Below are 24,956 nucleotides of genomic sequence, written 5' to 3'. Positions count from 1 at the left end.
ATTATTCACTGATTTGACGATGGACTTCATCGAGGCTTTACCCACGTCGCAGGGGAAGAATGCCATTCTGGTAGTTGTTGATCGCATGAGTAAATACGCCCATTTCATGGCCATGGCTCATCCGTTTTCAGCCAAACAAGTTGCCGATGTGTTCTTGAACTCGGTGTTTAAGCTCCATGGGATGCCGGTTAAAATCATCAGCGACAGGGGATCCATTTTTGTTGGAACATTCTGGAAGGACTTCTTCGGGCTGCTGGGTATTGAACTTCTCTATTCAACCGCCTATCATCCTGAGACGGACGGACAATCCGAAGTGGTAAATCGCTGTCTGCAATGTTATCTCCGCTGCATGACTGGGGAGAAACCGCACTCATGGGTGCATTGGCTGGGTCTCGCGGAGTATTGGTACAACACCTCATACCACTCCTCGATTCAAATGACGCCCTTCGAGGCGCTCTATGGGTTCGCACCGCCGATGCACATCCCTTACTTGCCGGGAGACTCAAATGTCGAAGCTGTTGACATTGCTCTGCGAGACAGAGAGGACATGATAGCCGTGCTCAAAAGAAATTTGCAGAGGGCGGCTGACCGAATGAAGAAGGAGGCGGACAAGCACAGGGTGGATAAGGAGTACGAGGTGGGAGAGCCTTGGTTCCTTGAGGGCAAGGAACCTTAAGTAGGGGGCATTGATGCATGCATTGCTGAAGGGGACGTGTGATGTATGCATCGTAAGCATAGTAGGATGAAGTATGTGGAATAAAAGACAGAGGAATAATGGGCACAAGTGGCATCCGATTTGGCATTCAAGGGAGGGCGTGTGGTGTGAGGAGTGTGCTGGGCGTGTGCTGGCGTGTGCTGATAACAGAGGGAGACGGACGTTGGTGGTTATTCACGGAGAGGAGGCGTGGCAGACGGCAAGTGAAGCTATAAAAGGAAGGGGACCACTACCTTGTTAAGCATGTCTAATGTGTGATTGTTCTTGGCCTAAGGATCGTAGATCCCAGGGATTAGTTAACTTGTTCTACTGTTTCATTGTCATTTTCTGAGCTTTCGTTATCAATATATTCCAATTCCCCCTACATTCTCGCATTTAGATCTTATTACTATTTTGGGAGTGTGTTGTTGGGTGTGAGTACGTGTTTGTGAAGAAATCCTGGCTCATAACCCATCATTCATTCTCGGCGATTGGGGTAAATATCTGTGCTATCTAGAACCCCCTGAGGTTGGGGATTAAAATTGTAGGGATTTGGGTTTCTGTTTGTCGGAATTTTGCTGTGGCGGAGGTGTTTGGGGTCGCGTTGGCGGATGATGATGGAGGCGGCGGTGTAGGGTTTCGTTTGGGTTTCTGTTTGTCGGAATTTTGCTGTGGCGGAGGTGGTCGGGGTCGGGTTGGCGGACGATGATGGAGGCGGCGGTGTAGGGTTTCTTCGAGAGGGAGAGAAGGAGATAGCATAAAGGAAAAGATTTATTTTATTAAGTCAAATCTTATGTTTAATTAAATTTCAATTATATATTAAGCTTAATTAATTTAACTATTAACATGCATTGATATTGATAAAATAGTTTATATTAATTTGTGTGGTAAAATTTTGGGGCCTTTTTATTTGTTTTGGGCTTTTCTCTATTAAAAATTGGTTTGTTATTTAATTTAGTTGGGTTGTGTTGTATGTGTTATTTGTGTCTAAAAATTTAATTGGGTTGTAGAGTTATATTTATCGGGCTACTTAGTTTTATTATTTGCGGTTATTTGTTTATTAACTAAATATTAGTATACTAAAACTAAATATTCATATGTTTGATTTTGGATTTTACTTTTTGAAATGTTTTCTGTTGCAATCGGTTCCCTAAATTTTTTTTTTTGGAATTATTTGGACATCAATTTTGTCAAACCATAGAATGTTGTGTTATTTGTATCACGATCGGGATTAAAATTGTAAAATTATTGGAATCAATATTTTAACGTTTATTTACGAATCTTTGACAATTATTAAATGGTATTATTTGTTATCTACATGGTTCTATATTTTAGTTGTCTTACTATTTTTGTGGAAATTAGTCTTTTTCTTTATTTTTTTAATATTACGTTAGTTTAGTCCATCATAAATTTAATTATTTACACTATGTTGTTATAACGTAGCTATTCCTTTTTTTTGGCTTTCATTATTTATAGCCAATGTTGGTGAATCTATTCAAAGTTCTATAGCTATGAGTGGTATTGAGGTTGATCAAGCTTCTTTGCTCACGGGATCGGAAAGTATCATTTGTTCGTCTGTTGTAAATCATGACGGAGGTATTGCTTGTGTGGCCTCTGAAAAAATAAATAATATTTATCGTTGATGGTTTATTTTTGAAAATTATTTCTGGAAATTCTCTTTAATTCTAACTTTTAATATATTTCTATTTTATTAAAAGAATATTTTTTTATTTTGTAGAATATTGGGACATTGGTGATGGTGTATTTAATTGTTCATATTGTGGTGCATTTTTTTGGTTTGAGGAACGTATTGGCAAACCAAGTAATGTGCATAATCCAAGATATTCAGGTTGTTGTATGAATGGGAAAATCAAGATTCCTAATATGTTACCTCCTCCTCAAGCGTTGTCTCTTTTGATGTTCTCTAATAACTCGAAGAGTGCTCACTATTTGAAAAATATTCGGTCATACAATTCTATGTTTGGATTTACGTCATTGGGTGGTAAGGTTGATAATAGCGTGAATACTGGTAATTCTCCACCTGTATTTCGTTTGCATGGGCAAAATTACCATTTAATGGGTAGTTTATTGCCAGAAGTTGGCTGCGAACCGAAGTTTGCTCAGCTGTACATATATGATACGGAAAATGAGATAAACAATAGAATAAAGTCTGTGAGGTATTGTTATTTTTTTCGGACCTAATTTGTATAGATTATATTTTTAAATTTTTTTTCAATTTGTTTTGATTCAAATAAAATTTTTCAGGGGGAATAGTGAGGTCAACAATCTTCATACGGAAATAGTGTTTGATCTGCAAAAAATGTTGGATGAAGAAAATGTTTTAGTCAAAACGTTCCGAATGGTAAAGGAAAAAATTAATCAAGAAAATCTCCCGAATGTGAGTTTAAGATTGCTTGGCAAGAGAGGTAGGGATGGTAGGACTTATAACCTACCTACTGTTTCTGATATTGCTGTTCTTGTGGTTGGTGATTTTGATGAAGCCTTGGGTGATAGGGATATTATTGTTGAAAATAGATCTGGTTGATTGCAGCGTATTGATGAATTGCATCCTTCTTATCTTGCACTACAGTATCCTTTACTTTTGCTTACGGCGAGGATCAATATAGTGAAAAGATTGGTTTATCAGGATCTGGCACTTCTTCGGGCAATAGAAAGAGAGTTAGCCCTAAAGAGTTTTTTTCATACCGATTGCATGATAGGCTGGATGAGTGTTCTATTATTTTGTATGGTCGGCGATTATTCCAACAATTTGTTGTTGATGCTTATACCATGGTTGAGACTGGACGTTTATTGTTTGTCAGAACACAGCAGAAAAAAATGCGTGCCGAAATGTATAGTGGTTTGGCAGAGGCTGTACTTCGAGGTGATACAGATGGTTCTATGCATGGCAAACGAATCATTTTGCCATCCAGTTTTATAGGTGGTGCAAGATATATGATCCAGAATTACCAAGATGCTATGGCCATATGTAGATGGGTTGGTTACCCATCTTTGTTTATCACCTTTACGTGTAATCCTAAGTGGCCAGAGATTGTTAGATTTCTTTCATCCAGGGGCTTAAAATCAGATGATCGTCCTGATATTGTGTGTAGGATTTTTAAAGTAAAGTTGGATAGTTTTGTAAGAGATCTTAAAACCAAAAATTTTTTTGGAGCTGTGAAAGCAGGTTTGATAACATTTATTGAATATTTTTTAGGTTAATATTTTAAGTTTATAGTTTAGTATTTTGATAAATGTTTTTTGTAAAATTTTTGCAGTGGTGTATACAATTGAGTTTCAGAAGCGTGGTTTGCCTCATTCACACATTTTGCTTTTTTTAAGCAATGAGGATAAACAACCTCGGCCCCAACGTATTGATGAGATTATTTCTGCTGAGATTCCTGATCCAGTATCTGATCCGGGCTATTTTAAGAATGTGCAAGAGTATATGGTGCATGGACCATGTGGTGTTGTTCGAAAATCTTCTCCTTGCATGCGGAATGGAAGATGTTCAAAATACTTTCCGAAAAAATTTGTTGTTGCCACAACGTTTGATGATGACGGTTATCCTGTTTACCGACGTAGAGACAGTGGTCGTGTTATTATGAAAGATGGGGTGCCCTTGGATAATAGATACATTGTTCTGCACAATCGTGCACTACTTATGAAATATGGTGGCCATGTAAATGTCGAGTGGTGCAATCAATCGCGATCCATCAAGTATTTGTTTAAGTACATAAATAAAGGTCACGATCGCGTGACTACATCTTTTTTCCAGTCTGGCCCAAATGGTTCTGATCAAGTACAGGATGAAATTAGTTTGTACTATGATTGTAGATATATTTCGTCCTGTGAAGCTGCTTGGAGAATTTTGGGGTTTGAAGTTCAGTATAAGGATCCGTCTGTTGAAAGACTGAGTTTTCACCTTCCTAATGAGCAGAGCGTTATATTTGATGAGAGAGACCGATTGGATAATGTTTTGAACCGGAATACGATTCATCAGAGTAAGTTTTTGGGTTGGATGGATGCAAATAAGATTTATTCCGAGGGTCGTGATCTCACTCATGGTGAATTTCCTACCAAATTTGTCTGGAAAACAGATCATTTGGCAACCTAGAAAGCAACGTTTCTCCATTGGGAGGTTGTTTTATGTTCCTCCTGGTTCTGGTGATATCTATTATTTGAGATGTTTGTTGAACATTGTTAGAGGAGCTACATCGTATGAAGACATTAGGCGTGTGAATGGTGTTCAGTATGATACATTCCGAGATGCCTGTTTTGCTTTTGGATTGTTGGACGATGATAAGGAATATGTTGATGGAATTATTGAGGCATCATTTTGGTCATCTGCCCATTCCATAAGATTGCTATTTGTTAGTTTGTTGACTTCAGATTCTATTTCTAGACCGGATTTTGTTTGGCGAAGTTGTTGGAAATATTTATCTGAAGATGTTTTGTATAATCAAAGAAAATTGAGAAGTCTTCCAGGTAATTTTTATATAAGTTATTTTACTTTTTGTAATTTTTTTCTATATTAAATAATATTGTTTAGTATAATAATAAATTACTATTTATTGTAGGGTTGTTGCTGAGCGACGAGGATGTCCAAAATTTTGCTTTGGCGGAGATTGAGAAGTTGTTGTTAAATATTGGTAAAAGTTTGCAAAATTTCCAGGGTATGCCTTATCCGAAATCTGAGTTTTTTGAAACATTTGAAAATAGATTGATTTGCGATGAGTTGTGTTATGATCGTGAAACTTTGGGAAGAGAACATTTGGACTTTCTTTCTAAGTTTACTGATGAACAACTTCATGTTCATAATACTATTATGTCATCCGTTGACTCAAATGCTGGGGGAATGTTTTTTGTCTATGGTTATGGAGGTACTGGTAAAACTTTCATATGGAAGTCTTTGTCAGCCGGGATTCGTTCGAAGGGTGAAATTGTTTTAAATGTGGCATCAAGTGACATAGCTTCTTTATTGTTGCCTGGAGGTAGAACAACTCATTCTCGCTTTAAGATTCCCATCATTGTTGATGAAGATTCTATGTGCAACATAAAACCTGGGAGCGCGCTTGCTGAACTCATTATTAGAGCTAAGCTTATCATATGGGATGAAGCTCCGATGGTTCATAAACATTCGATTGAAGCTGTCGGCAGGACCTTTAGAGATATCATGCGTGTATGTGATGAGGGTAGTATGCAGAAACCATTTGGTGGAAAAACTGTTGTTTTTGGTGGTGACTTTAGGCAAATCTTGCCTGTTGTTCCAAAGGGTAGTAGGCAAGATGTTGTGAATGTTGTTATCAACTCTTCTTACCTTTGGAAGTATTGTACGGTTTTGAGGCTTACGAAAAATATGAGACTGTTGAGTGCTGCATCATGTGATGAAGCGGAACGTTTGAAGGAATTTTCTTCTTGGGTTGCTTCAATAGGGGATGGTGTTCTTGGTGGTCCAAATGACGGTGAAGTGTCTATTGGTCTTCCTTCTGACATTGTTTTGTCTGATTCTGGTGATCCTTTGAAAACAATTGTTTCCAAGATATATCCCTCTTATATGAATCACGAAGAGTTGAGCGGTTGTTTGCGTGATCGTGCTATACTTGCTCCGACGTTGGAGATTGTTGACGAGGTTAATCAATTCATGATGTCGTTGGACCAGTCTGAAGGTCGTATTGATATGAGCTCCGATAGTATTGCTCACTCAGATTCGACATCGGGTGGTTTAGCTGCGCTACATTCAGTTGAGTTTTTGAACAACTTGAAGTGTTCAGGTACACCTAATCATGAATTGTTGCTGAAAGTTGGTACTCCTGTTATGCTCCTAAGGAATATAGATCACTCGAACGGATTATGTAATGGCACAAGATTGTTGATTACACGATTAGGTGATTATGTTCTGGAGGCTCAAGTGTTGGCTGGGCATAATGTTGGGCATAAAGTTTTGATCCCTCGAATGTCTTTAATTCCTTCTGATCCAAGGTTGCCGTTCAAATTACAACGACGGCAATTCCCTGTGGCTGTGTCGTATGCAATGACCATTAACAAAAGTCAAGGTCAATCTTTGGCTCATGTTGGGTTATTCCTACGAAAACCAGTATTCAGTCATGGACAGTTGTATGTTGCTATATCTCGAGTCACGAGTCGCGCAGGTATGAAGATTTTGGTCTGTAAAGACGAGGATGATGATAATAGGGGTGATTCGACTGTTAATGTTGTTTACAAAGAGGTTTTCCAAAATTTATGAACTATTACTGTTTTGTATATAGTATTTTGTTGAGTTTTTTGTCTTTTTTCTATTTAGCCTGTAATTATTTTTTTTTGCCTTTTTTTTGCATATTGTTTATATTCTTATCTGTTTTATATATTTATTTTTACTTCTAATCTCTTTTTCATCGGACGTCACACAATTTTATCTTTATTTACACATATTTTAAAAATCTTATGTCCCGTGCATAGCACGGGTGTTGACACTAGTTAGGTAAAACTGCCGGTAGATAGACTACTACTTGGTTCAGTTGTAGAAAGTTAGTACCCCTTGCTAAAAGTTACTGTTACCTCCGTCCCAGCTCAAGTTATTAATGTATTTTTAACTATTGTTTTGCGAAGATATAATAAATAGTCAAAGTGGCGAGAAAGTAAATAAGTTTCTCCAAACATGTGTGAAAAAGCAGTTAATCAATAGGACATAAGGAGTACATCATTCTTAAATTGTAAAGTAGAAATATTACTAGTAAGTACTACCTCCGTCCCCCAAATTTTGAGACACTTTGACTCGGCACGGGTTTTAAGAAATGTAATGGATAGTGAGTTGAAAAAGTTGGTGGGATGCAGGTCCTACTTTTAAAGTATTAGTTTTATACTCCCTCCGTCCCAAGATAAGTGACCTACTTCTTTTGGGCACGGGATTTAAGGAATGATATTTAAATAAGTTAAAGTGGAGAGAGTAAAGTATGAGAGAGGGAAAAGTAGAGGAGAGAAGAGAGAATAAAGTAGGTGGAGAATAAAGTAAGAAAGATGACTTTTTGCTAAAAATGGAAATAGGTCACTTATAGTGGGACACCCCAAAAAGGAATACAAGTCACTTATCTTGGGACGGAGGGAGTAATAAAATGTGAGTAGGAATGAGTTAGTGGAATATGAGGTCCACTACCAAAAATGGTAAAGTGAAGTGTGTCAAATTTTCAGGGATGGACCGAAATGGTAAACTATGTCAAAATTTGGGAGATGGAGGTAGTATAATTTAAGAGAAGTCCACTAAATTACTATAGCATGGTGTAAGAAAAATAAATATAGCCGATCCACATTCTCAAACATTAATGTGAAGAATGGAATGATACCTGAAGGCAATGAGTTAATAAAATAAATAATTCCATTATTAAAATGATTGAATCTGAAAAAAACAAAAATTAGTCTCATATACCCACACACACTCTTTCTAATTTTTTTTTTGTAGTGAATGAAGATTTTGCTGCGTACAATAACCTTATAAGTATAGGACAACTCTTTAATCTCAAAAAGGGCATTTAGTTCTACTCAAAATAGAAAAAAAAAATGTTTTCACATATGAAGCTGGTTTTCATTCTATGCTACTTAGGTCTTGTGCTTGGAGGTGTAACGAAAGTTAATGCTGCAGTTCGTTTCTACAGATTTGAAGTAAGTATAATATATACTGGTGGTATTTTTTCCCCTCTTTTTGCTATTTATAAGAAAAAACTTGGTCTAAATATTTGAACTTGTTTCAGGTGGTAAGTTTTGAACACACTAGGCTATGCACCAAAAAGACCATGCTCACCATAAACAGGCGACTCCTGGGACCAACCATATATGCCAGAAGGGGAGATCTAGTCACAATCAATATTGTTAATCATTCCGATCAAAATATAACTATCCACTGGTATATAGAAGTATATCTTATGATGATCATATATCTGGTAACGGAGCATTAGTAAAATTATATGTATGTGATAATTATTATATGTAGGCATGAAGTATAAATGCCGAGATATCCATGGACGGATGGGACCGAGTACGTGACACAATGCCCAATTCAACCTGGCAAAAACTTTACCCAGCGCATGATCCTCTCCGACGAGGAAGGCACATTGTGGTGGCATGCTCATTGCGAATGGTCGAGAAATTCTGTGTATGGCGCCATTGTCATTCTACCGCCGAGGAGAGAGACTTATCCTTTCCCCAAGCCTCATGCTCTTGTTCCCATCCTAATAGGTATGGCATCTCATTATCTGTTGAGATATTCATATGTTGATTTCTTTTTTGCGTCGAAAGTACGAGATAAAGAGAGAAAAATTCAAATGCCAATTGGTTTTACGATGAAACCTCTCTTATAACTAATGAGCATGGAGTGTTGCAGGAGAGTGGTGGAATTCTAAGGTTGAAACAATCTACAAGAAATTCCGTAGTAGTGGACTCGATCCGGATCCTTCTAATGCTTTCCTCATCAATGGCCAACCAGGCGACTCAAAACAAGGTATATTTAGGGTTTAGGGTTCACATTGTTTGGGAGTGCTAAGCAATGGAGTACTATTTTATGTAGATACTCCCTCCGTCCCAAATAATTCGACCCAATATTTCATTTCGGGTCGTCCCACATAATTTGTCCCACTTCACTTTTACCATTTTTGGTAGTGGACCTCATATTCCACTAACTCATTCCTAAAAATATTTTATTATAAAACTAATACTTTAAAAGTAGGACCCACGTCCCACCAACTTTTTCAACTCACTTTCCATTAGATTTCTTAAAATCCGTGCCGGGTCAAAGTGTCCCGAATTATCTGGGACGGAGGGAGTACATACAAGTTGCGAGTGGAATATTGGAAAACATACCTAATCAAATTGGTTAACACGGCAATGAACAACATCATGTTCTTCAAAATCGGCAACCACAACTTCACCGTGGTCGGCGCTCTTCCCGGGCCAAACCCTAGATTTGCTTCTAGAAGCCAACCAGCCCCCGAGCCGTTACTACATGGCCGCAAGAATATACGCCAGCGGCACAACTGTCTTCTCACCACCCCCGCCACCGCAATCATCGAATATGTCGGGAAAAACATGCCTCCGTCATCCCTACCACCGCTGCTCCCATCCTTCCCTGAAGTCAACGACTCCACCGCGTCGATCGGCTTCACTGACCAACTAAAAAGCCTCGGCAACAACGTGGACGTTCCTAAAGAAGTCGACGAAACCTTCTTCTACACTCTCTCGGTGAACTATTGCCCTGCAACACCTGCTCCAATTCCACGAGGTTTCTCTCGAGCGTCAACAACGTGACGATGCTGCTCCCGACAACCATCGACATTCTCCAAGCTTACTACAGAGGGATACAGGGAGTGTTCACCACTGATTTCCCCGACTTCCCGCCTTCTTCCTTCAACTATGCGTACGGTGCACTCCTGCGGGAAGAGAGTGGGTCCCCGTTCGGAACCGCCGTTCGTGTGTTGGAGTATAACACCACCGTGGAAATAGTGTTCCAAGGGACCAACCTCGCCGGAGGCGAGGAGCATCCCATGCATTTACACGGTCACAGCTTCTACGTTGTCGGGTCCGGGTTAGGGAACTACGACAGGATCCGGGATCCACCCAAGTATAACCTCGTCGACCCGCCTTTAATGGAAAACATCGCCGTGCCCAAAAAGGGATGGACTGCTATAAGATTTAAGGCTAACAATCCAGGTAATTATTTTGTGTGTTAAGTCGATAGAGAATGATAAATGGAAAAAATAGAAAAAAATGGAATGAGCAAGGGGCTTTAATTTAGCCCCTATTAAATTCAATTTTTAATTTCTTTTTCTATTGTAAAGTTTTATATTTTGCTCATATTTTATATAGTATACTACTATATCATTATATGAGAGCCCCTAGTAATAATAATAATCTAAATCACCTAAAATTATATTTTTAAGTAATAAGCATATTATGAAAATCTAGCCCCTACTCACATCCATTTATGTTAACTCCAGGAGTGTGGTACATGCATTGTCATATCGAGCGACATCTGAGCTGGGGAATGGGAATGGTGTTCATTGTCAAGGACGGGGAGAGAGCCGAAGAGAAGATGCTGCCGCCTCCACCGAATATGCCACACTGCGGCGGTGAAATGTCATATCCTCCTCTTGTGTTTGGTGATCCTCATACAACAATGGATAAGACAGAAGAAGATGCTGAATAATTCTATATAGATTTATTTGAGCTTATTGTCTGGTTTGAGGGCTTTTTGGATTGTGCTAATATTATAAATTACTATATTCATGAATTTCAAATCCATGTCACAAGTTAGGCCTCTAAAATAAATGGGTTCATTGAAAAAGGAAAAAACGTGTCATTAGATGGGCTTTTGAGCTTATGGTTGTTGAGTGTAGTAATATTGTGAGCCTTTAATTGTCTTACCTTATTTACAGGCTTGGGTCCGTTAAAATGGCTTTCAAACATTTTTAAACTAACGGTAGAACAATTTTATGGAGTATTTTCAATCTGTAAAATTCTTATTCCCTGTTAAAAATAAATAAATAAATAAAGAAGAAAAAGAATCTCTATAATCTCAATAAAAAATGGCATTCTATGATTCTATCGTATCATTTGTAAATATTTTATTTATCACCGTCTTTTATCTTATTCACCATTATTTTTCAATGATAAATTCTTATTGCATACCCTCTGTTAATAATGAATTTATCCATTGTCGATAAAACGAGTTTTGATAAAATGGTTGATAATGTATTAGTGGAGTGCCATATTATAAATGTGGTGAATATTGTTAATTGTACGAAACCATTACGCTACGGGTATAGCGTGACAATTTTTATGGACCAATAAAAAACAAACTTTTTGTAATTTTGGTGTTCGATATTCAACAAACTTTGACGGTTTGAACCTTGGAAAAGGGTTGGAGTTCTGAATCATTTAGTTTACGAGATAAATAAAAATTATCACTACCACAAAAAATAAGACGTTTTTAATACTAACATTTACGTGTTTAAATATTCCACCAAAGCTTTAAAAAGTGCTTTTATTGTTAGTGTTACAACTAAAATTAGAGAATCAAAATGAAAAGGTTCTAAACAAACCAAAAAATTAAGTTAATTTATCATTAATTTAGAAACAATTTTTTGGGTCTTAAATTGTTGTTATTTTTTAAAATTTTCCAACGCAAGTAATTGCATCTCGTTTTTTATGTCTTTAAAAAGTAGTAATCCTTCCGTCCCACAAGAATATGCACTATTTCCTTTTTAGTCAGCCCCATAAGAATATGCACTTTCTAATTTTAGAAATTCTTTTCACTCTAAAAATTATGGATATTACCGCCGCTGCCGGGCGCCCTACGCCTCCGCTGGGTATCCGGCTCTTCCACCCCGCCGCGGCGCTTACGGTTTGCAACAGGGCGCCACGGCGGCTGCCGAGGCACACCTATTGTGGACACTCTTATGAATATAATTGAAATAGTTTTTTTAGAATTAAATACTTTGAATAGTTTAATATACCAATATTGTGTTTGATGTGGTTCACAGAACAAGAACTCAATTACTTTAAAAATGGGATGCTACCCAACAAATACCAATCGTTTTACAACAAGTTCAAAAATACAAGATTATTGAAACCCTAGCTAAGCAATATACATAGCATAAATGGCATTCAAACCCTGGAAAATTATTTCAATTATGTATTGCACATATAAAAACATTCAAACCCTAAATAATAGTTCTAGAGGAGGCGTATCACAATGCGGCATATCCGGCGGTGGCGGTAGCATCTTCTCGTTGGGGCGACCACCATCTTTGACGATGAACACCATCTTCATACCCCAAGTTTGATGACGCTCGAAATGGCAGTGCATGAACCAAACTCCTGTAGAATGAAACATTAGCAAGTTTAGCACTCACTCCATTCCTAATCACATAACTTACTTTTTGTCACTTGGGTTAATTTTAAGAATTTTGAACGCGGAAAAAATTAGTGAAACATAGGTCTCATCTTTATATACTCAATTCATTCCATAACTATAGACACTATTCTATTTCTATATTTGACCATCTCGATAAAATAGCCAATTAGAGCTATTTGTCATCCCAAAAATGTTACTCCATTATTTGGGACAGAGAAAGTCGAATATTAGTAAAATAAGTTAAATAATAAAATGTTGGGTTTGTAAAAAGTGAAATGAGACAAATAGTACCTGGATTGCTAGCCTTAAATCTTATAATGGTCCATCCGTTTTTCGGAACGACCGTGGTGTCCACAAACGGCGGATCATCGAGGTTCAAGTTAGGGCGGTCCCGGGCTCCATCGAAGTTCCCCAATCCAGAGCCGAGGACGTAGAAGCTGTAGCCATGTAAATGGATGGGATGATCGATTCCACTCCCGAGAATAGTTCCTTGAAACACGATTTCAACAGTCGCGTTATAATCCAACATATACACAGCAGTCGCATAATGCGGATGCGACTCATTCTTCTCCAAACTAACTTGTGTATAATTGAAGACTCTTTCCGGTCGATCTGGGAAATCCGGCGTGAAAACCCCTCTTATCCCTTTGTAGTAAGCTTCTAGAATGCTTGTTTGCGGCATTATCATCGAGAAGTTGTTTATACTTGCCTGGAGCCTGTCGTCTTCCAAGCACGACGAATTCGTCCCACACGGCCACAGATTGATGGAGAGGACGAAGAAGAGGTTTACTGTGATGTTGATTGGGACATCAATGGGGTGTTTATCGTCGGCTAAGCTTCGGAGCTTGTTGCTGAAATAGATTGACCTCACGGAGCCTTTGAATTCCGGGAAAGAGGGGAACAGCGGCGACGGTGGCGGGGTGTAGTTCCCGACGTACTCGAGGATTCCGGTTGCCGGGACGTGGTCGGATTCCGTGTGTACTCTGGAAGCCATGTAGTAGTGGCTCGGCGGCTGGTTGGTTTCGACGAGGAAATCGATGGTCTGGCCGGGGGCAATCGCGATGTAGTGGGTGTTCAACGGCTTCGTGTAGGAACCGTCTGTTCCTACCACGGTGACGTTGTGGCCGGCGATCTTGAAGAACATGATGTAGTTCATCATTGCACTCACCAATTTGAAAAGGTAGGTCTTGCCTGGCTCGACTTTCAACCTGAATGTATCTGCAGGTCAAAATTAAGTCTAGCATGTCAAGAAAGAGAGTTCATTTAGTCTATAAACATCATATCAATTGATTTATTAATCCACCTTGTGCTGAACATGGATACAGATCCCCAGGTTGACCATTCATGAGGAAAGCATCACAAGTCGCGGGATCGCGCCCCTCAGCAATAAAGTTATGATAGACTTCTTGAATATCGGCATTCCACCACTCTCCTGCACATCCCAAAAGACTAGCTTATCAAGACATACACAGACTCAATTTGGTCTATAAATCTGACATCAAATGTCACATTATGACATACTCACTCCGTTCCATAGTAATGGAGGCGTTTCTTTTTGGCACGAGGATTAAAAACAAATGTGTTAGGTGAGTTAAGTAAAGGGACAATAAAGTGGAAAATGAAAAAGGTAGAGAGATGAATAGAGAGAAAAGTAAGAGAGGGTAAAGTAGGTGTGAAAAAATGTGTTGACTTTTACTAAAAAGAGAAATGACTCTGTTATTATGGAACGTACCAAAATGGCAAAATGACCCTATTACTATGGAACGGATGGAGTACCTAGTAAGATGGGAATTTGAGCATGAGGCTTGGGGAAAGGATAACTTTCCGTGGTGGGCGGAAGGACGACAATGGCGCCATACACAGTAGCCCGAGACCAGTCACTGTGAGCGTGCCAAAATATTGTGCCTTCTTCGTCAGAGAGAATCATTCTCTGTCGAAACTTGTTGCCGGGAGTGATAGGACACATCGTCACAATGTTGGTGCCATCTGACCATGGGTATCTCGGCATTTTTACTCCATGCCTGAATTTACGAACCAATAATTAATTAACTAGGGTTTTCTTATAGTACTCATATAATAGCATTTTATGTATTTTTACGTACCAATGGATGGTTATATTTTGATCAGAGAGATTAATAATATCGACTAAGACCACATCTCCCCTTCGAGCATATATAGTTGGTCCCGGGAACTGTCTGTTCACCGTTAGCATGCTTTTGGTGGTGCATAGCCTAGTGTGTGATGATCTTCTCACCTGCAAAATAGGGTTTTCTAAAAATTTAAACATTACAAGAACAAAAAATACAGATTCCATATATTAGTGATGTGGAACTTACTTCAAACCTATGAACCAATGCATGGACCGGTGTCATGCCTCCCAGCAAAATAATACATGAGAAGCACACAAAGAAAAACTTCATAGCCGAAAATATTTTCTTTTTGGGGAAAGTATGGCTGCGTCTCTATTTTTTGAAAAAAAATCGGTTATGTATAATTGAGATTGGAGAAAATTTGATCGATATTTATAGTTGATTTTAGAGTAACCATTCGATTTTCACAACTTCACACGTGGGAAAGTGTGGCTCCCTCTCTATTTTTTGAAAAAAAAATCGGTTTAAGTATAGTTGAAATTGGAGAAAACTTGATCGATATTCAGAGTAATCATTCGATTTTCATTTTTCACAACTTCACACGTTACACAACGCTATAGTCATTGACTGGATTAGTACTTTTTTTTTCTTATTCTTTTTTTTTAATTATCAAGGGCTCTGATGGCGGGCCAAGTGACTATTCACCACGGCCCAAGGATTTAAAGTTGATTCATATCCAAAAGCATGGATCGATCCCCTGACCATTTGGTTAAGGATGGACGAGTCTCATGCCACTCAACCACACCCCTTGGGTTGGACTACTTTTTCAATATTTTAGTACAGTAAGTTTTAACAAAGTAACTTTTATTTTAAAAAAAAAAACGGCTAGCAGAAATTTGCAAAAGCGTGCACAGACACACAGTGTTCTTGCCTATTGTCGATCGAGTACTGTGTGTGTACATGCTCTCCCAAAACATTTTATTCTACAGAGTAATATCGCATGACGAATCTAGTAAACAAAATTAATGGGGTCAAAAAACTAAAGGCTTGAAAATGAATTTTATAGGTTGTAGAAATTTATTTCTCTATGCGTGTATGATTTATAGTTCCATTTTGACTTTACAACGATTTTAAGAAATTGTTTGATTGTGTGAAGAAATGAAGACGGGAAAAATTAGTGTATAGCTAGAGAGTTTTATTTATATTACTCCCTCCGTTCCGGATAATTCGGGTCACTTTGACCGGGCACGGATTTTAAGAATTGTAATGAAAAGTAGGTTGAAAAAGTTAGTGGATAGTGGGTCCTACCTTTATATATTAGTTTTATAATAAAATGTGAGTAGGAATGAGTTGGTGGAATATGAGGTCCACTACCAAAAATGGTAAAAGTGAAATGGGACAAATTATGTGGGACGGACCGAAATGGAAAACTGGGACGAATTATCTGGGACGGAGGGAGTATTAGTTTTATAATGAAATTTGAACATAAGGGATTCATGTAGTGTAAAGTTCAATTATAAAAAATAATAATAAAAGAAGTAAATTAAACTTTAAATTGAGGGTGTTATTTCGTTTAGGGAGGGGAATAGTATAAGCTCGTTTAAATTGTAACTGCATGCAGCAAAAGACAGCTACATAAATATTGACAAAATATTTAACAAAAGTCAAAAGTAGTACTACCAATTTTCTGATCATAGTGATAACTAATCAACAAGTAAGATATGATTATATGAATGAAATCTGATGTACTGTACCCATGTGGCCATATCTTAGCTGGATCTTATCGTGTGGACTTGTACGTACTGTGTTTGTTTGTATATTTGTAATTTGTTTTCTTTATTTAATCAGAATTCCAATATCCATACATAGATCTTATTAACATGTGACACAATCTGAAATTCAATTCTGTTTATTTCACAAATTGTAATTATCTTTCTTGTAAACACATAATAAACATGAGTAAAAAATGAAACTCAAAACAAGAAAATCAAACGCCATAAACGGGATGATATATAACGTTTAAAGAAATAGAAATTTAAACTACTTTTTACCGACGTAACACTAATTAATACTCCCCCGTTCATGTTAATTGAGTCATTTTTTCTATTTTGGGAACCTCTAAGATAACTGAGTCATTTCTCTTTATAACATAAAGTAAATCTCTCTCACTTTATTCTCTTTTCATCTTTGTTACTTTATTTACCGTTCACTTAAAACACTATTCTTAATCTCCATGCCGAAAAGAAGTGTCTCTATTAGCAAGAAACGGTGGGAGTACTTAATACTCCCTCCGTCCCACAAAAGATGTCACACTTGTGGGACGGCACGAGATTTTAGGAGGTTTTGTTTTGTGTGTTAAATGGAGAGAGAAAATATAATTTTTATATTCTCTATGTGAGAGTTCCAAAAAAAATATCACACTTGTTTTTAGGAGATTTTGTTTTGTGTGTTAAATGGAGAGAGAAAATATAATTTTTATATTCATGTGAGAGATAACTTTTTCCAAAAAGGAAAATGTGACATCTTTTGTGGGATAAACTAAAAAAGAAAGTGTGACATCTTTTGTGGGACGGAGGGAGTATTACTTAGTAATATTTTATTTTAGTGTAAGTTATTCTAATGAGAAATTATTTGAACATTTAAAATTGAATTACCATATTCACAAAATTTTTGAAGAAATGAACTTATGGTAATACGTAGTCTCTCTTGTTTAGATTTAGAATACATCGAACATGTCCAAGGAAATTAGGAACAAATACTTTGGAAAATGTATTTAATAGAACAAAATATCTTATAGGTAAAAACGTTATATATCGTCTCTATCATTCTATGCAAATAATGTGCAAGTTATAACAACAAAGTCACAATTTCAAGAGAATATTAGGCTGCAAGAATGGACTATGGCAATTATGGCCTATTTAAGTCAAGTTCTGAACTTGAATCAATATGCAATTATAAAATCTGTCCAGTTGCAATTCGATCCTCAAATTATGATAGGTTATCAATATAAGTATGAATACTATAGTTGGATACCCATTTTAATGAATAATTTGTAAACTAAAAGAGAGGCAGAAAAATGAAAATATTGTTAGGGGAGAGTAGGGTCCACATTATAAGTAATGTAGTTGAATTTCCAAAATTGAAAAGTTAAATATTTTTCACATAGACTAATTAGAAAATAGTTCATATTTTTTATACTGGGAGTACAATTTTTTTTTTAAAAAAATCAATCGAGGAACGTTGTACCCTCTGGTGTGTTATGTGTACTTGCCACTGCGATCAACACGTACGACCAATACAAGACTTGCACATAAATTTAAGGACAAGATTGCCAATTAATTCACAGAATTGTAGGAGTATAAAATGATTCAAAACGAATATTTAAAATTATGAAGTTTTGACTTATTATGTCTCACGTTAAAAATTATTTGCATTTCTGTGTTTTAATTTTACAGTAATTATGTAAATGGTCCCTAAACTTTGCGTTTTGTATGTCAGTACTCTCTAGACTTGAAAAATATTATATATACTCTATGGACAAAGGTGTAATCATATTCATAAAATATCGTATTAAATCATTTCCACACAAGAGTTGAAGAAACAAATTAAATACTACTCCCGATCCGTCCCACAAGAATATGCACTTTTGGGCACGTGTTTTAATTCACAACTGATAAAGTAGGAGATAAGTAGAAACAAAAATTAATTAAAGTATTGTTACTGGAGAATTGGACCGACCTTAATAGATAGAAAATACTCCATCCGTCCGCGAATAAGAGTCTCATTTGTTTTCGGCACGAGTTTTAAGAAATGCTACGAGAAATGGGTGGAAGAAAGTTAGTGGAATAAGGGTCCTACGTGTATATATTAGTTTTAAATGATTTGTTAGTGAAATGAGTTAATGGAATGTGAGGTCTCTTTACCATTTGTGGTAATTATGAACCGAGACTCCTATTCGCAGAGGGAGGGATTAGTTTCTAAAATTTGAAAGTGCATATTCTTATGAGTCGTACTAAAAAGAAATAGTGCATATTCTTGTGGGACGAAGGGATTAGTAATTTTTAAAGTTAATTTATATGTGATTTATAGATGAAATGAATTTTCTTCTAATAGTCTTTTCAAACGAGTTTTCTTGTTTCGCTAATGTGTTATGTTAGTGCCTCATTGAAAAGTCCAACTATTCAAAATAGTGGCATATGGAGCAGTGGTCTAGGAAAAGAACTAGTCGTGACTAGAATTCAGTATAGCTGTCTGGCAAAAGAACTAGCATTGACCAATGAAGACTAGCCTATAAATAACTGATACGAGGATTATAGGCCAAATAAGCTCTCTCCTTTAACAATGTTAGTCTTTTGTGACAAGTTTTTTCTTTTGCCTCTAACAATTAGATATGAGTGCACCAAAATAATGGAATATAGTCTTTAAAAAATTTATTTTAGCACATAAGTTTAGAGTTCAATCTCCACCATTTTCCCCTTAAAATTATAAGTAATTGAAGTGCTCAAGGTATGAGTTGTGAATGTGACCGTGAAAAGTGCATACATTAATTGATCTTAATGTATTAATTCACGTGTCAAACACACTCTATATAATGTGAATGTTGTCATCAATTGCGAGAGAGAAAAATCGAGATATTCAAGAAGAATGTTCTACCTACTACCAAACACATGTCTTGAATAACATATAGAGATATTAACGATCAGTTTTCTACCTACTAGTCTACTACACACAACACTACTTGATTAATTAATGATGATTAAATGCACACAATCAGATCGTTGGATCTATAAAAGGAGAGCAGTGCGATTCAATCATTATACACGGCCATGTTTGATTGTCAGGATTCTGTCTGGGAAAGTAATCTGATTCCTTAAATTTTAAATTTCTGCGTTTGTTTTAGTTTTTAATCAAACTGGGAAAGTAATCAGAATCCGGAAACAAGGAAAGTTAGTACAACTTTCCAGGATTCTGAATCCTAACTTTTCTTAGGTATTCTTTTTCCCAGTTTTAGGATTCTTACATATTTAAGCAATATAGTGTAATTTTAATAATAATAATAATGATAAATAATAATAATAATAATAATAACAATTACAATGTTTAAAAAATAATTTAAAATTATAAATCATACTTAATTTCACTATATAAATACTATAATTAAAATTATCATAATTATATTTATATTTTATAATAATTCATAATAGTAATAATAATTTATTAAATAATTAAAAAATATAATTATATAATATAAATCTTATAATAAATAATAAATTAATAATTAATCAATAAAGTCATAGTGCAATTTTAATTTATAAAATTTATTCAATCATAATATTCATAAATATTATAATTATAAATAATTATTATATTTATTATTATAATAAATGAATATTATAATACTCCATGTAACTATAATTATAATTATATTATTATATATTACGATGGATAATCCATATTTAAACTATCCATCGTAATAATAAATATAATTATAATAATAATTATTATTATTTGTAATTAATAATTTATTTAAAATTTTATAATATTATTCTTTTTTATAAATAAATAAATAATAAGTATATTTTTAGTTTGGTGTTTAAATTAAATATAAATTTAAAATCTTGATATTTTCCAAATACGGGAAAGTAAAGTTACAGGAATCATATTCCTGGGATTCATTTTCCCAGGAATCATTTTCCTTGCCAACTTTACTTTCCCGCCAACCAAACATGGCCTAATAATAATATAAAGTTTTTTTGCATTAATACCACTTTAACTATATTTTCTCTTTCATATTTTACAAACTTAACATTAAAATTTATATCGTATTCAAACATTCTATTTTCAAGGGACGAATCAAATCAAATACTCCATCCGTCCCACATTTGGAGTCACTTATTGTTATGGCTCGGGTTTTAAGAAAGAGTTGAAGTGTGTAATAAATGAAATGAGATGGTGGAGTGTGCAATAAATGAAGTGAGATGGTAGAGTGTGTAATAAATGAAGTGAGATGGTAGAGTTGGTTGAAGGTGGGTCCCTTTTGACTTTTGATTTTTGTTTTGGTTTATTTTAATGTAGTAATGGCATTTTGATGTAATTTTAATGAAGAATGGGGTAAAATTGTATGACCAAATATGGAAAATTCTAAAAGTGACTCTTAAACTGGGACGGACTTTTATAGCAAAAAGTGACTCTTAATCTGGGACGGTAGTACACAATCTCTGATTTATGTAGGATTTATGATGCAAGCTACATCAGATAACGTTGATGACAATGACAATGTCATGTGTTTGAATTCACACTTGATTTTATTTTTATAACTCATTGTTTGGGCTTTTCTTAAATTCCATAATCTCATTTTATTTTATTTTCTTTTAATTTCATAGGGTTTCCAAACCACTTTAAATTGTGTATTTTGTCGTTTTAGAGTCATTTTTAATCATTACTTGTAATCCTCACATATTGTTACTCGGTAAACACCTCTCTCATAATTAATCAATAATATAATTAATAATCACACACATTTCAAGGCAAAGCTAGTGTAGTTATAATTTATAGCACAGTTGAGAAAGCCAAGCGACCTTGATATTATGTCCAATATAACTAAAATCGTTATTATAAACTCACATAAATCTAAATAAAGCAAATAAACATACAACTTATAAATGAAGTGAACAATCATTCAGCATCTTCTCTTTTCCACATTGTGGTATCAGGTTCACCAATTACAAGAGGAGGAGACGAGACTTCGCCGCCGCAGCGTGGCATATCCGCCGGAGGCGGCAGCATCTTCTCGTTGGGGCGCTCCCCATCTTTGACAATGAACACCACTGCCATTCCCCAACTCACGTGTCGCTCAAAATGGCAATGCATGTACCATACTCCTGCAACTAGGGACGGAACTAGAATTTTAAGGAAGCGGGTGCTGAATTTTAAAATAATACTCCCTCCGTCCCGGATAATTCGCCCCACTTTGACCGGGCACGGGTTTTAAAAAATATAATAAAAAGTGAATTGAAAAAATTAGTGGAATGTGAGTCCTACTTTTATATATTAGTTTTATAATAAAAATGTGAGTAGAAATGAGTTAGTGGAATATATGGTCAACTACAAAAAATGATAAAAAGTGAAATGAGACAAATTATGTGGAACAGACCAAAATGAAAAAATGAGACAAATTATCCGGGACGGAGAGAGTATTAAAATATTTAATTTATTTGTAATAGTATTTTATAATTTTTAGGAGCCGTTAAATTATGTAATTGTATTAGACGGATCATCATGACTTTAAACTATAATAACTTATAGTCTTGTTATCAAATTTTTTTTGAAAAATTATTTCACTTATTTTTGGATCACTTGAATACTCTGCATGCATGTACTTCTAATATAGTACCCCCTCCGTTCCATGTTAATAGAGTCACTTTTATATTTTGGGAAGTTCCAAGTTAATTGAGTCATTTCTATTTTTGGCAAAAAATAATTCTCTCTTTATATCTCTTACTTCCTTCACCATCCATTTAATACACTATTCTTAAACTTCGCGCTGAAAAGAAATGACTCTATTAATAAGGAACGAAGAAAGTACATGGGAGAGAGAGAGAGGACGTCTTTAACTTTACCATCAATATTTTTATAGTAAAAAGGAAGTAATGGTCTCAAAACTTACATTATGACATAACAATATGTATAAAAAAGTACTCCATTTGTTTCGCTATAGTTGAGGCGGAACTTTTGGGCACGGAGTTTTAGAAATTAATGTTGGGTGTGTTAAATAAATAGATAAAAAAAGTAAGAGAGAAGAAAATGTAAAGAGAATAAAGTATAAAGTGAATAAAGTAGAGAGAATAAAGTAAGAGAGAATAAAGTAAGAAAGAGAAAAAAGTTATCAAATATGGAATGACTCAACTAAGAAGAAATTTCCCGAAATGGTAAAATGACTCAACTATGGCGAAACGGAGGGAGTAATATATAAATATTCATAATATTGAAAAATAGATGAATATAAAAAAAGAGACTAAAGAAATGTCCTAAACAAAGTATACACTATAATATTAAGAAGAAGATCACAAAAATATTAAATTAAAAATGGTGCGTGTAAACTTGGAAAGTGGACAGTGAGAGAATATTTATTATTGCATCTTCTTCCTAATAACGTGAAGCTGAATAAATTATTGTACTATTTAATATACTAGTAATTAATTAGATACTTATAAATTTGGGCTTTCATTCCAATCACTAAACCCTAGTGTCCCAAGCTCAACCTAACATATAATTATAATAAAGCCCAGTATGGCTATCTTCTTCCCCAATCTCACACGCACAATTGCTGAGTGCGGCGATGGCGGCCAGGGATTGTGCAGAGCGCGGCGATGGTGTCCAGGGCGGGGATACTGGGTCCGGCACCGGCCAAGCCCCCGCTGGAGCGGCGGCTCGGCCAGTGCTATCTCCGTCCCTGCCTGCAACGTATTACATACCAAAATCGTCAGAACTCATATCAAAAGACTAGTCAATTAATAAAAAAAGCACATTTAGTCTATAATCTGTTGCTACATACCTGGATTGTTGGCCTTAAATCTTATAGCGGTCCATCCCTTCATTGGCACCGCGATGTTCTCCATCAACGGCGGGCCGACAAGATTTTAGTTAGGCAGGTCCCGGATCCTGTTGTAGTTCCCTAACCCGGACCCGACCACGTAGAAGCTGTATCCATGTAAATGCATGGGATGCTCAAAGCCTCCGCCGAGATTGGTTCCTTGAAACACCACTTCCACCGTCGTGTTATATTCCAATATACGAACCGCGGTCCCGAATTCAGACCGACTCTCCTCTTTCAGCGGCGTACCTTGCGTGTAGTTGAAAGAGGAGGCCGGGAAGTCAGGGAAATCAGGGGTGTAAACTCCCCTGATTCCCTTGTAATAAGCTGTGAGAATGTCGACAGTTTTTGGAAGTATCAGTGTCACGTTGTTGACGCTCGAGAGCAGCCTAGTGGACCCCGAGCACGACGGATTAGTACATGGAAATTGGTCCACCGAAAAAGTGTAGAAGAAGGTTTCGTCGACTTCCTTTGGAACGTCCACGTTGTTGCCTGGGCTTTTTAGGCTGTCTGTGAAGCTGATTGATGCGGCCGAGTCGTTGTATTCAGGGAAGGATGGAAGCACCGGTGACGGAGGTGGCGTGTAGTTTCCGACATACTCGATTATTCCAGTGGCGGGGATGGTCACAAATTCCCCGCCACTGGCGTATATTCTGGCCGCCATGTAGTAATGGCTCGGCGGCTGGTTGGCTTCTAGAAGCAAATCTAGGGTTTGGCCAGGCGTAATCAGTACGTAGCGGTTTCGTGTAGGCGCCGTCGGTGCCAACGACGGTGAAGTTGTGGTTGCCAATTTTGAAGAACATGATGTTGTCCATCACACCATTAATTAATTTGATTAGGTACCTTTTCCCATATTCCTCTTGTAACTTGTAGGTATCTGCACCAAAAATAAATAAATAAATTGTTTAATAGTGGTAATTAATTTTATTATTGATCAACTTGGTTTGATCTTGTGAGACTAAATCTTACCTTGTTTAGAGCATGGATACAAGTCGCCTGGTTGGCCGTTGATGAGGAAAGCATTAGAAGTTTCGGGATCGTTTCCACCGACGAGGAATCCCTCAAAGACATCTTCAATCTTAGAATTCCACCACTCTCCTGTAGCATTTCAAATTCATTAGGCATGGTCTCAATGAATTTATCAATGGATCCAAATATGTAGTATAAAGATATTGAGATACCATACCAATGATGATGGGAACATGAGCATGAGGCTTGGGGAAAGGATAAGTCTCCCTTGCCGGAGGTAGAATGACAATGGCGCCATGCACAGAATTTCTCGACCAAGCGCTATGAGCATGCCACCACAATGTGCCTTCCTCGTCCGAGAGGATCATCCGTTGGGTAAATCTTTTGCCAGGTTGAATCGGGCACTGTGTCACATAATCAGCTCCATCCGACCATGGATATCTCGGCATTTTTACTCCATGCCAATAATTACAATGCACTATTTCACCACCATTGCCATATCATATAAAAATCATAGGATAATTTTACCAGTGGATAGATATATTTTGATTGGGTCGATTAACAATATCAAATTCGACAAGATATCCCCTCCTAGCATATACCGTTGGTCCCGGGAATTGTCCGTTTACGGTGATCATTGTCTTTTTGGTGCATAGCCTGTGCAGAATTAACCACCTAAATTAAGTACTCCCTCCGTCCCGGAGTATT

At 36.5% G+C, this 24,956-nt stretch overlaps 2 protein-coding genes and 2 pseudogenes across 2 annotated transcripts; 2 read left to right on the top strand and 2 right to left on the bottom strand.

Moving 5' to 3' along the window:
* The first annotated feature begins 3,484 nt into the window (after positions 1-3,484).
* LOC125195385 lies at positions 3,485-6,972 on the top strand. Its single transcript, XM_048093539.1, has 5 exons — positions 3,485-3,881; positions 3,973-4,670; positions 4,795-5,182; positions 5,275-6,027; positions 6,364-6,972. Exons 1-5 carry the CDS (start codon positions 3,485-3,487, stop codon positions 6,939-6,941), a joined length of 2,814 nt encoding a protein of 937 aa, XP_047949496.1. The 3' UTR covers positions 6,942-6,972.
* A 1,276-nt stretch (positions 6,973-8,248) lies between these two features.
* Positions 8,249-10,886, top strand: LOC125195384 (annotated as a pseudogene).
* A 1,498-nt stretch (positions 10,887-12,384) lies between these two features.
* On the bottom strand, positions 12,385-15,015 carry LOC125197447 (laccase-14-like). The gene is made up of 7 exons (XM_048096187.1): positions 14,933-15,015; positions 14,699-14,850; positions 14,373-14,617; positions 13,900-14,028; positions 13,535-13,814; positions 12,888-13,447; positions 12,385-12,559 (listed from the first exon to the last, which is right to left on the bottom strand). Exons 1-7 carry the CDS (start codon positions 14,966-14,968, stop codon positions 12,396-12,398), a joined length of 1,566 nt encoding a protein of 521 aa, XP_047952144.1. The 5' UTR covers positions 14,969-15,015; the 3' UTR covers positions 12,385-12,395.
* Positions 15,016-21,361: 6,346 nt separating this feature from the next.
* LOC125195383 lies at positions 21,362-24,546 on the bottom strand (annotated as a pseudogene).
* Between the last annotated feature and the right edge of the window lie 410 nt (positions 24,547-24,956).

The sequence above is a fragment of the Salvia hispanica genome, chromosome 6 (assembly GCF_023119035.1).
Source record: "Salvia hispanica cultivar TCC Black 2014 chromosome 6, UniMelb_Shisp_WGS_1.0, whole genome shotgun sequence".
Classification (NCBI taxonomy): domain Eukaryota; kingdom Viridiplantae; phylum Streptophyta; class Magnoliopsida; order Lamiales; family Lamiaceae; genus Salvia; species Salvia hispanica.
The sequence above is the reverse complement of the archived record's forward strand: the minus strand, read 5'-3'. Positions and strand labels throughout refer to the sequence as shown.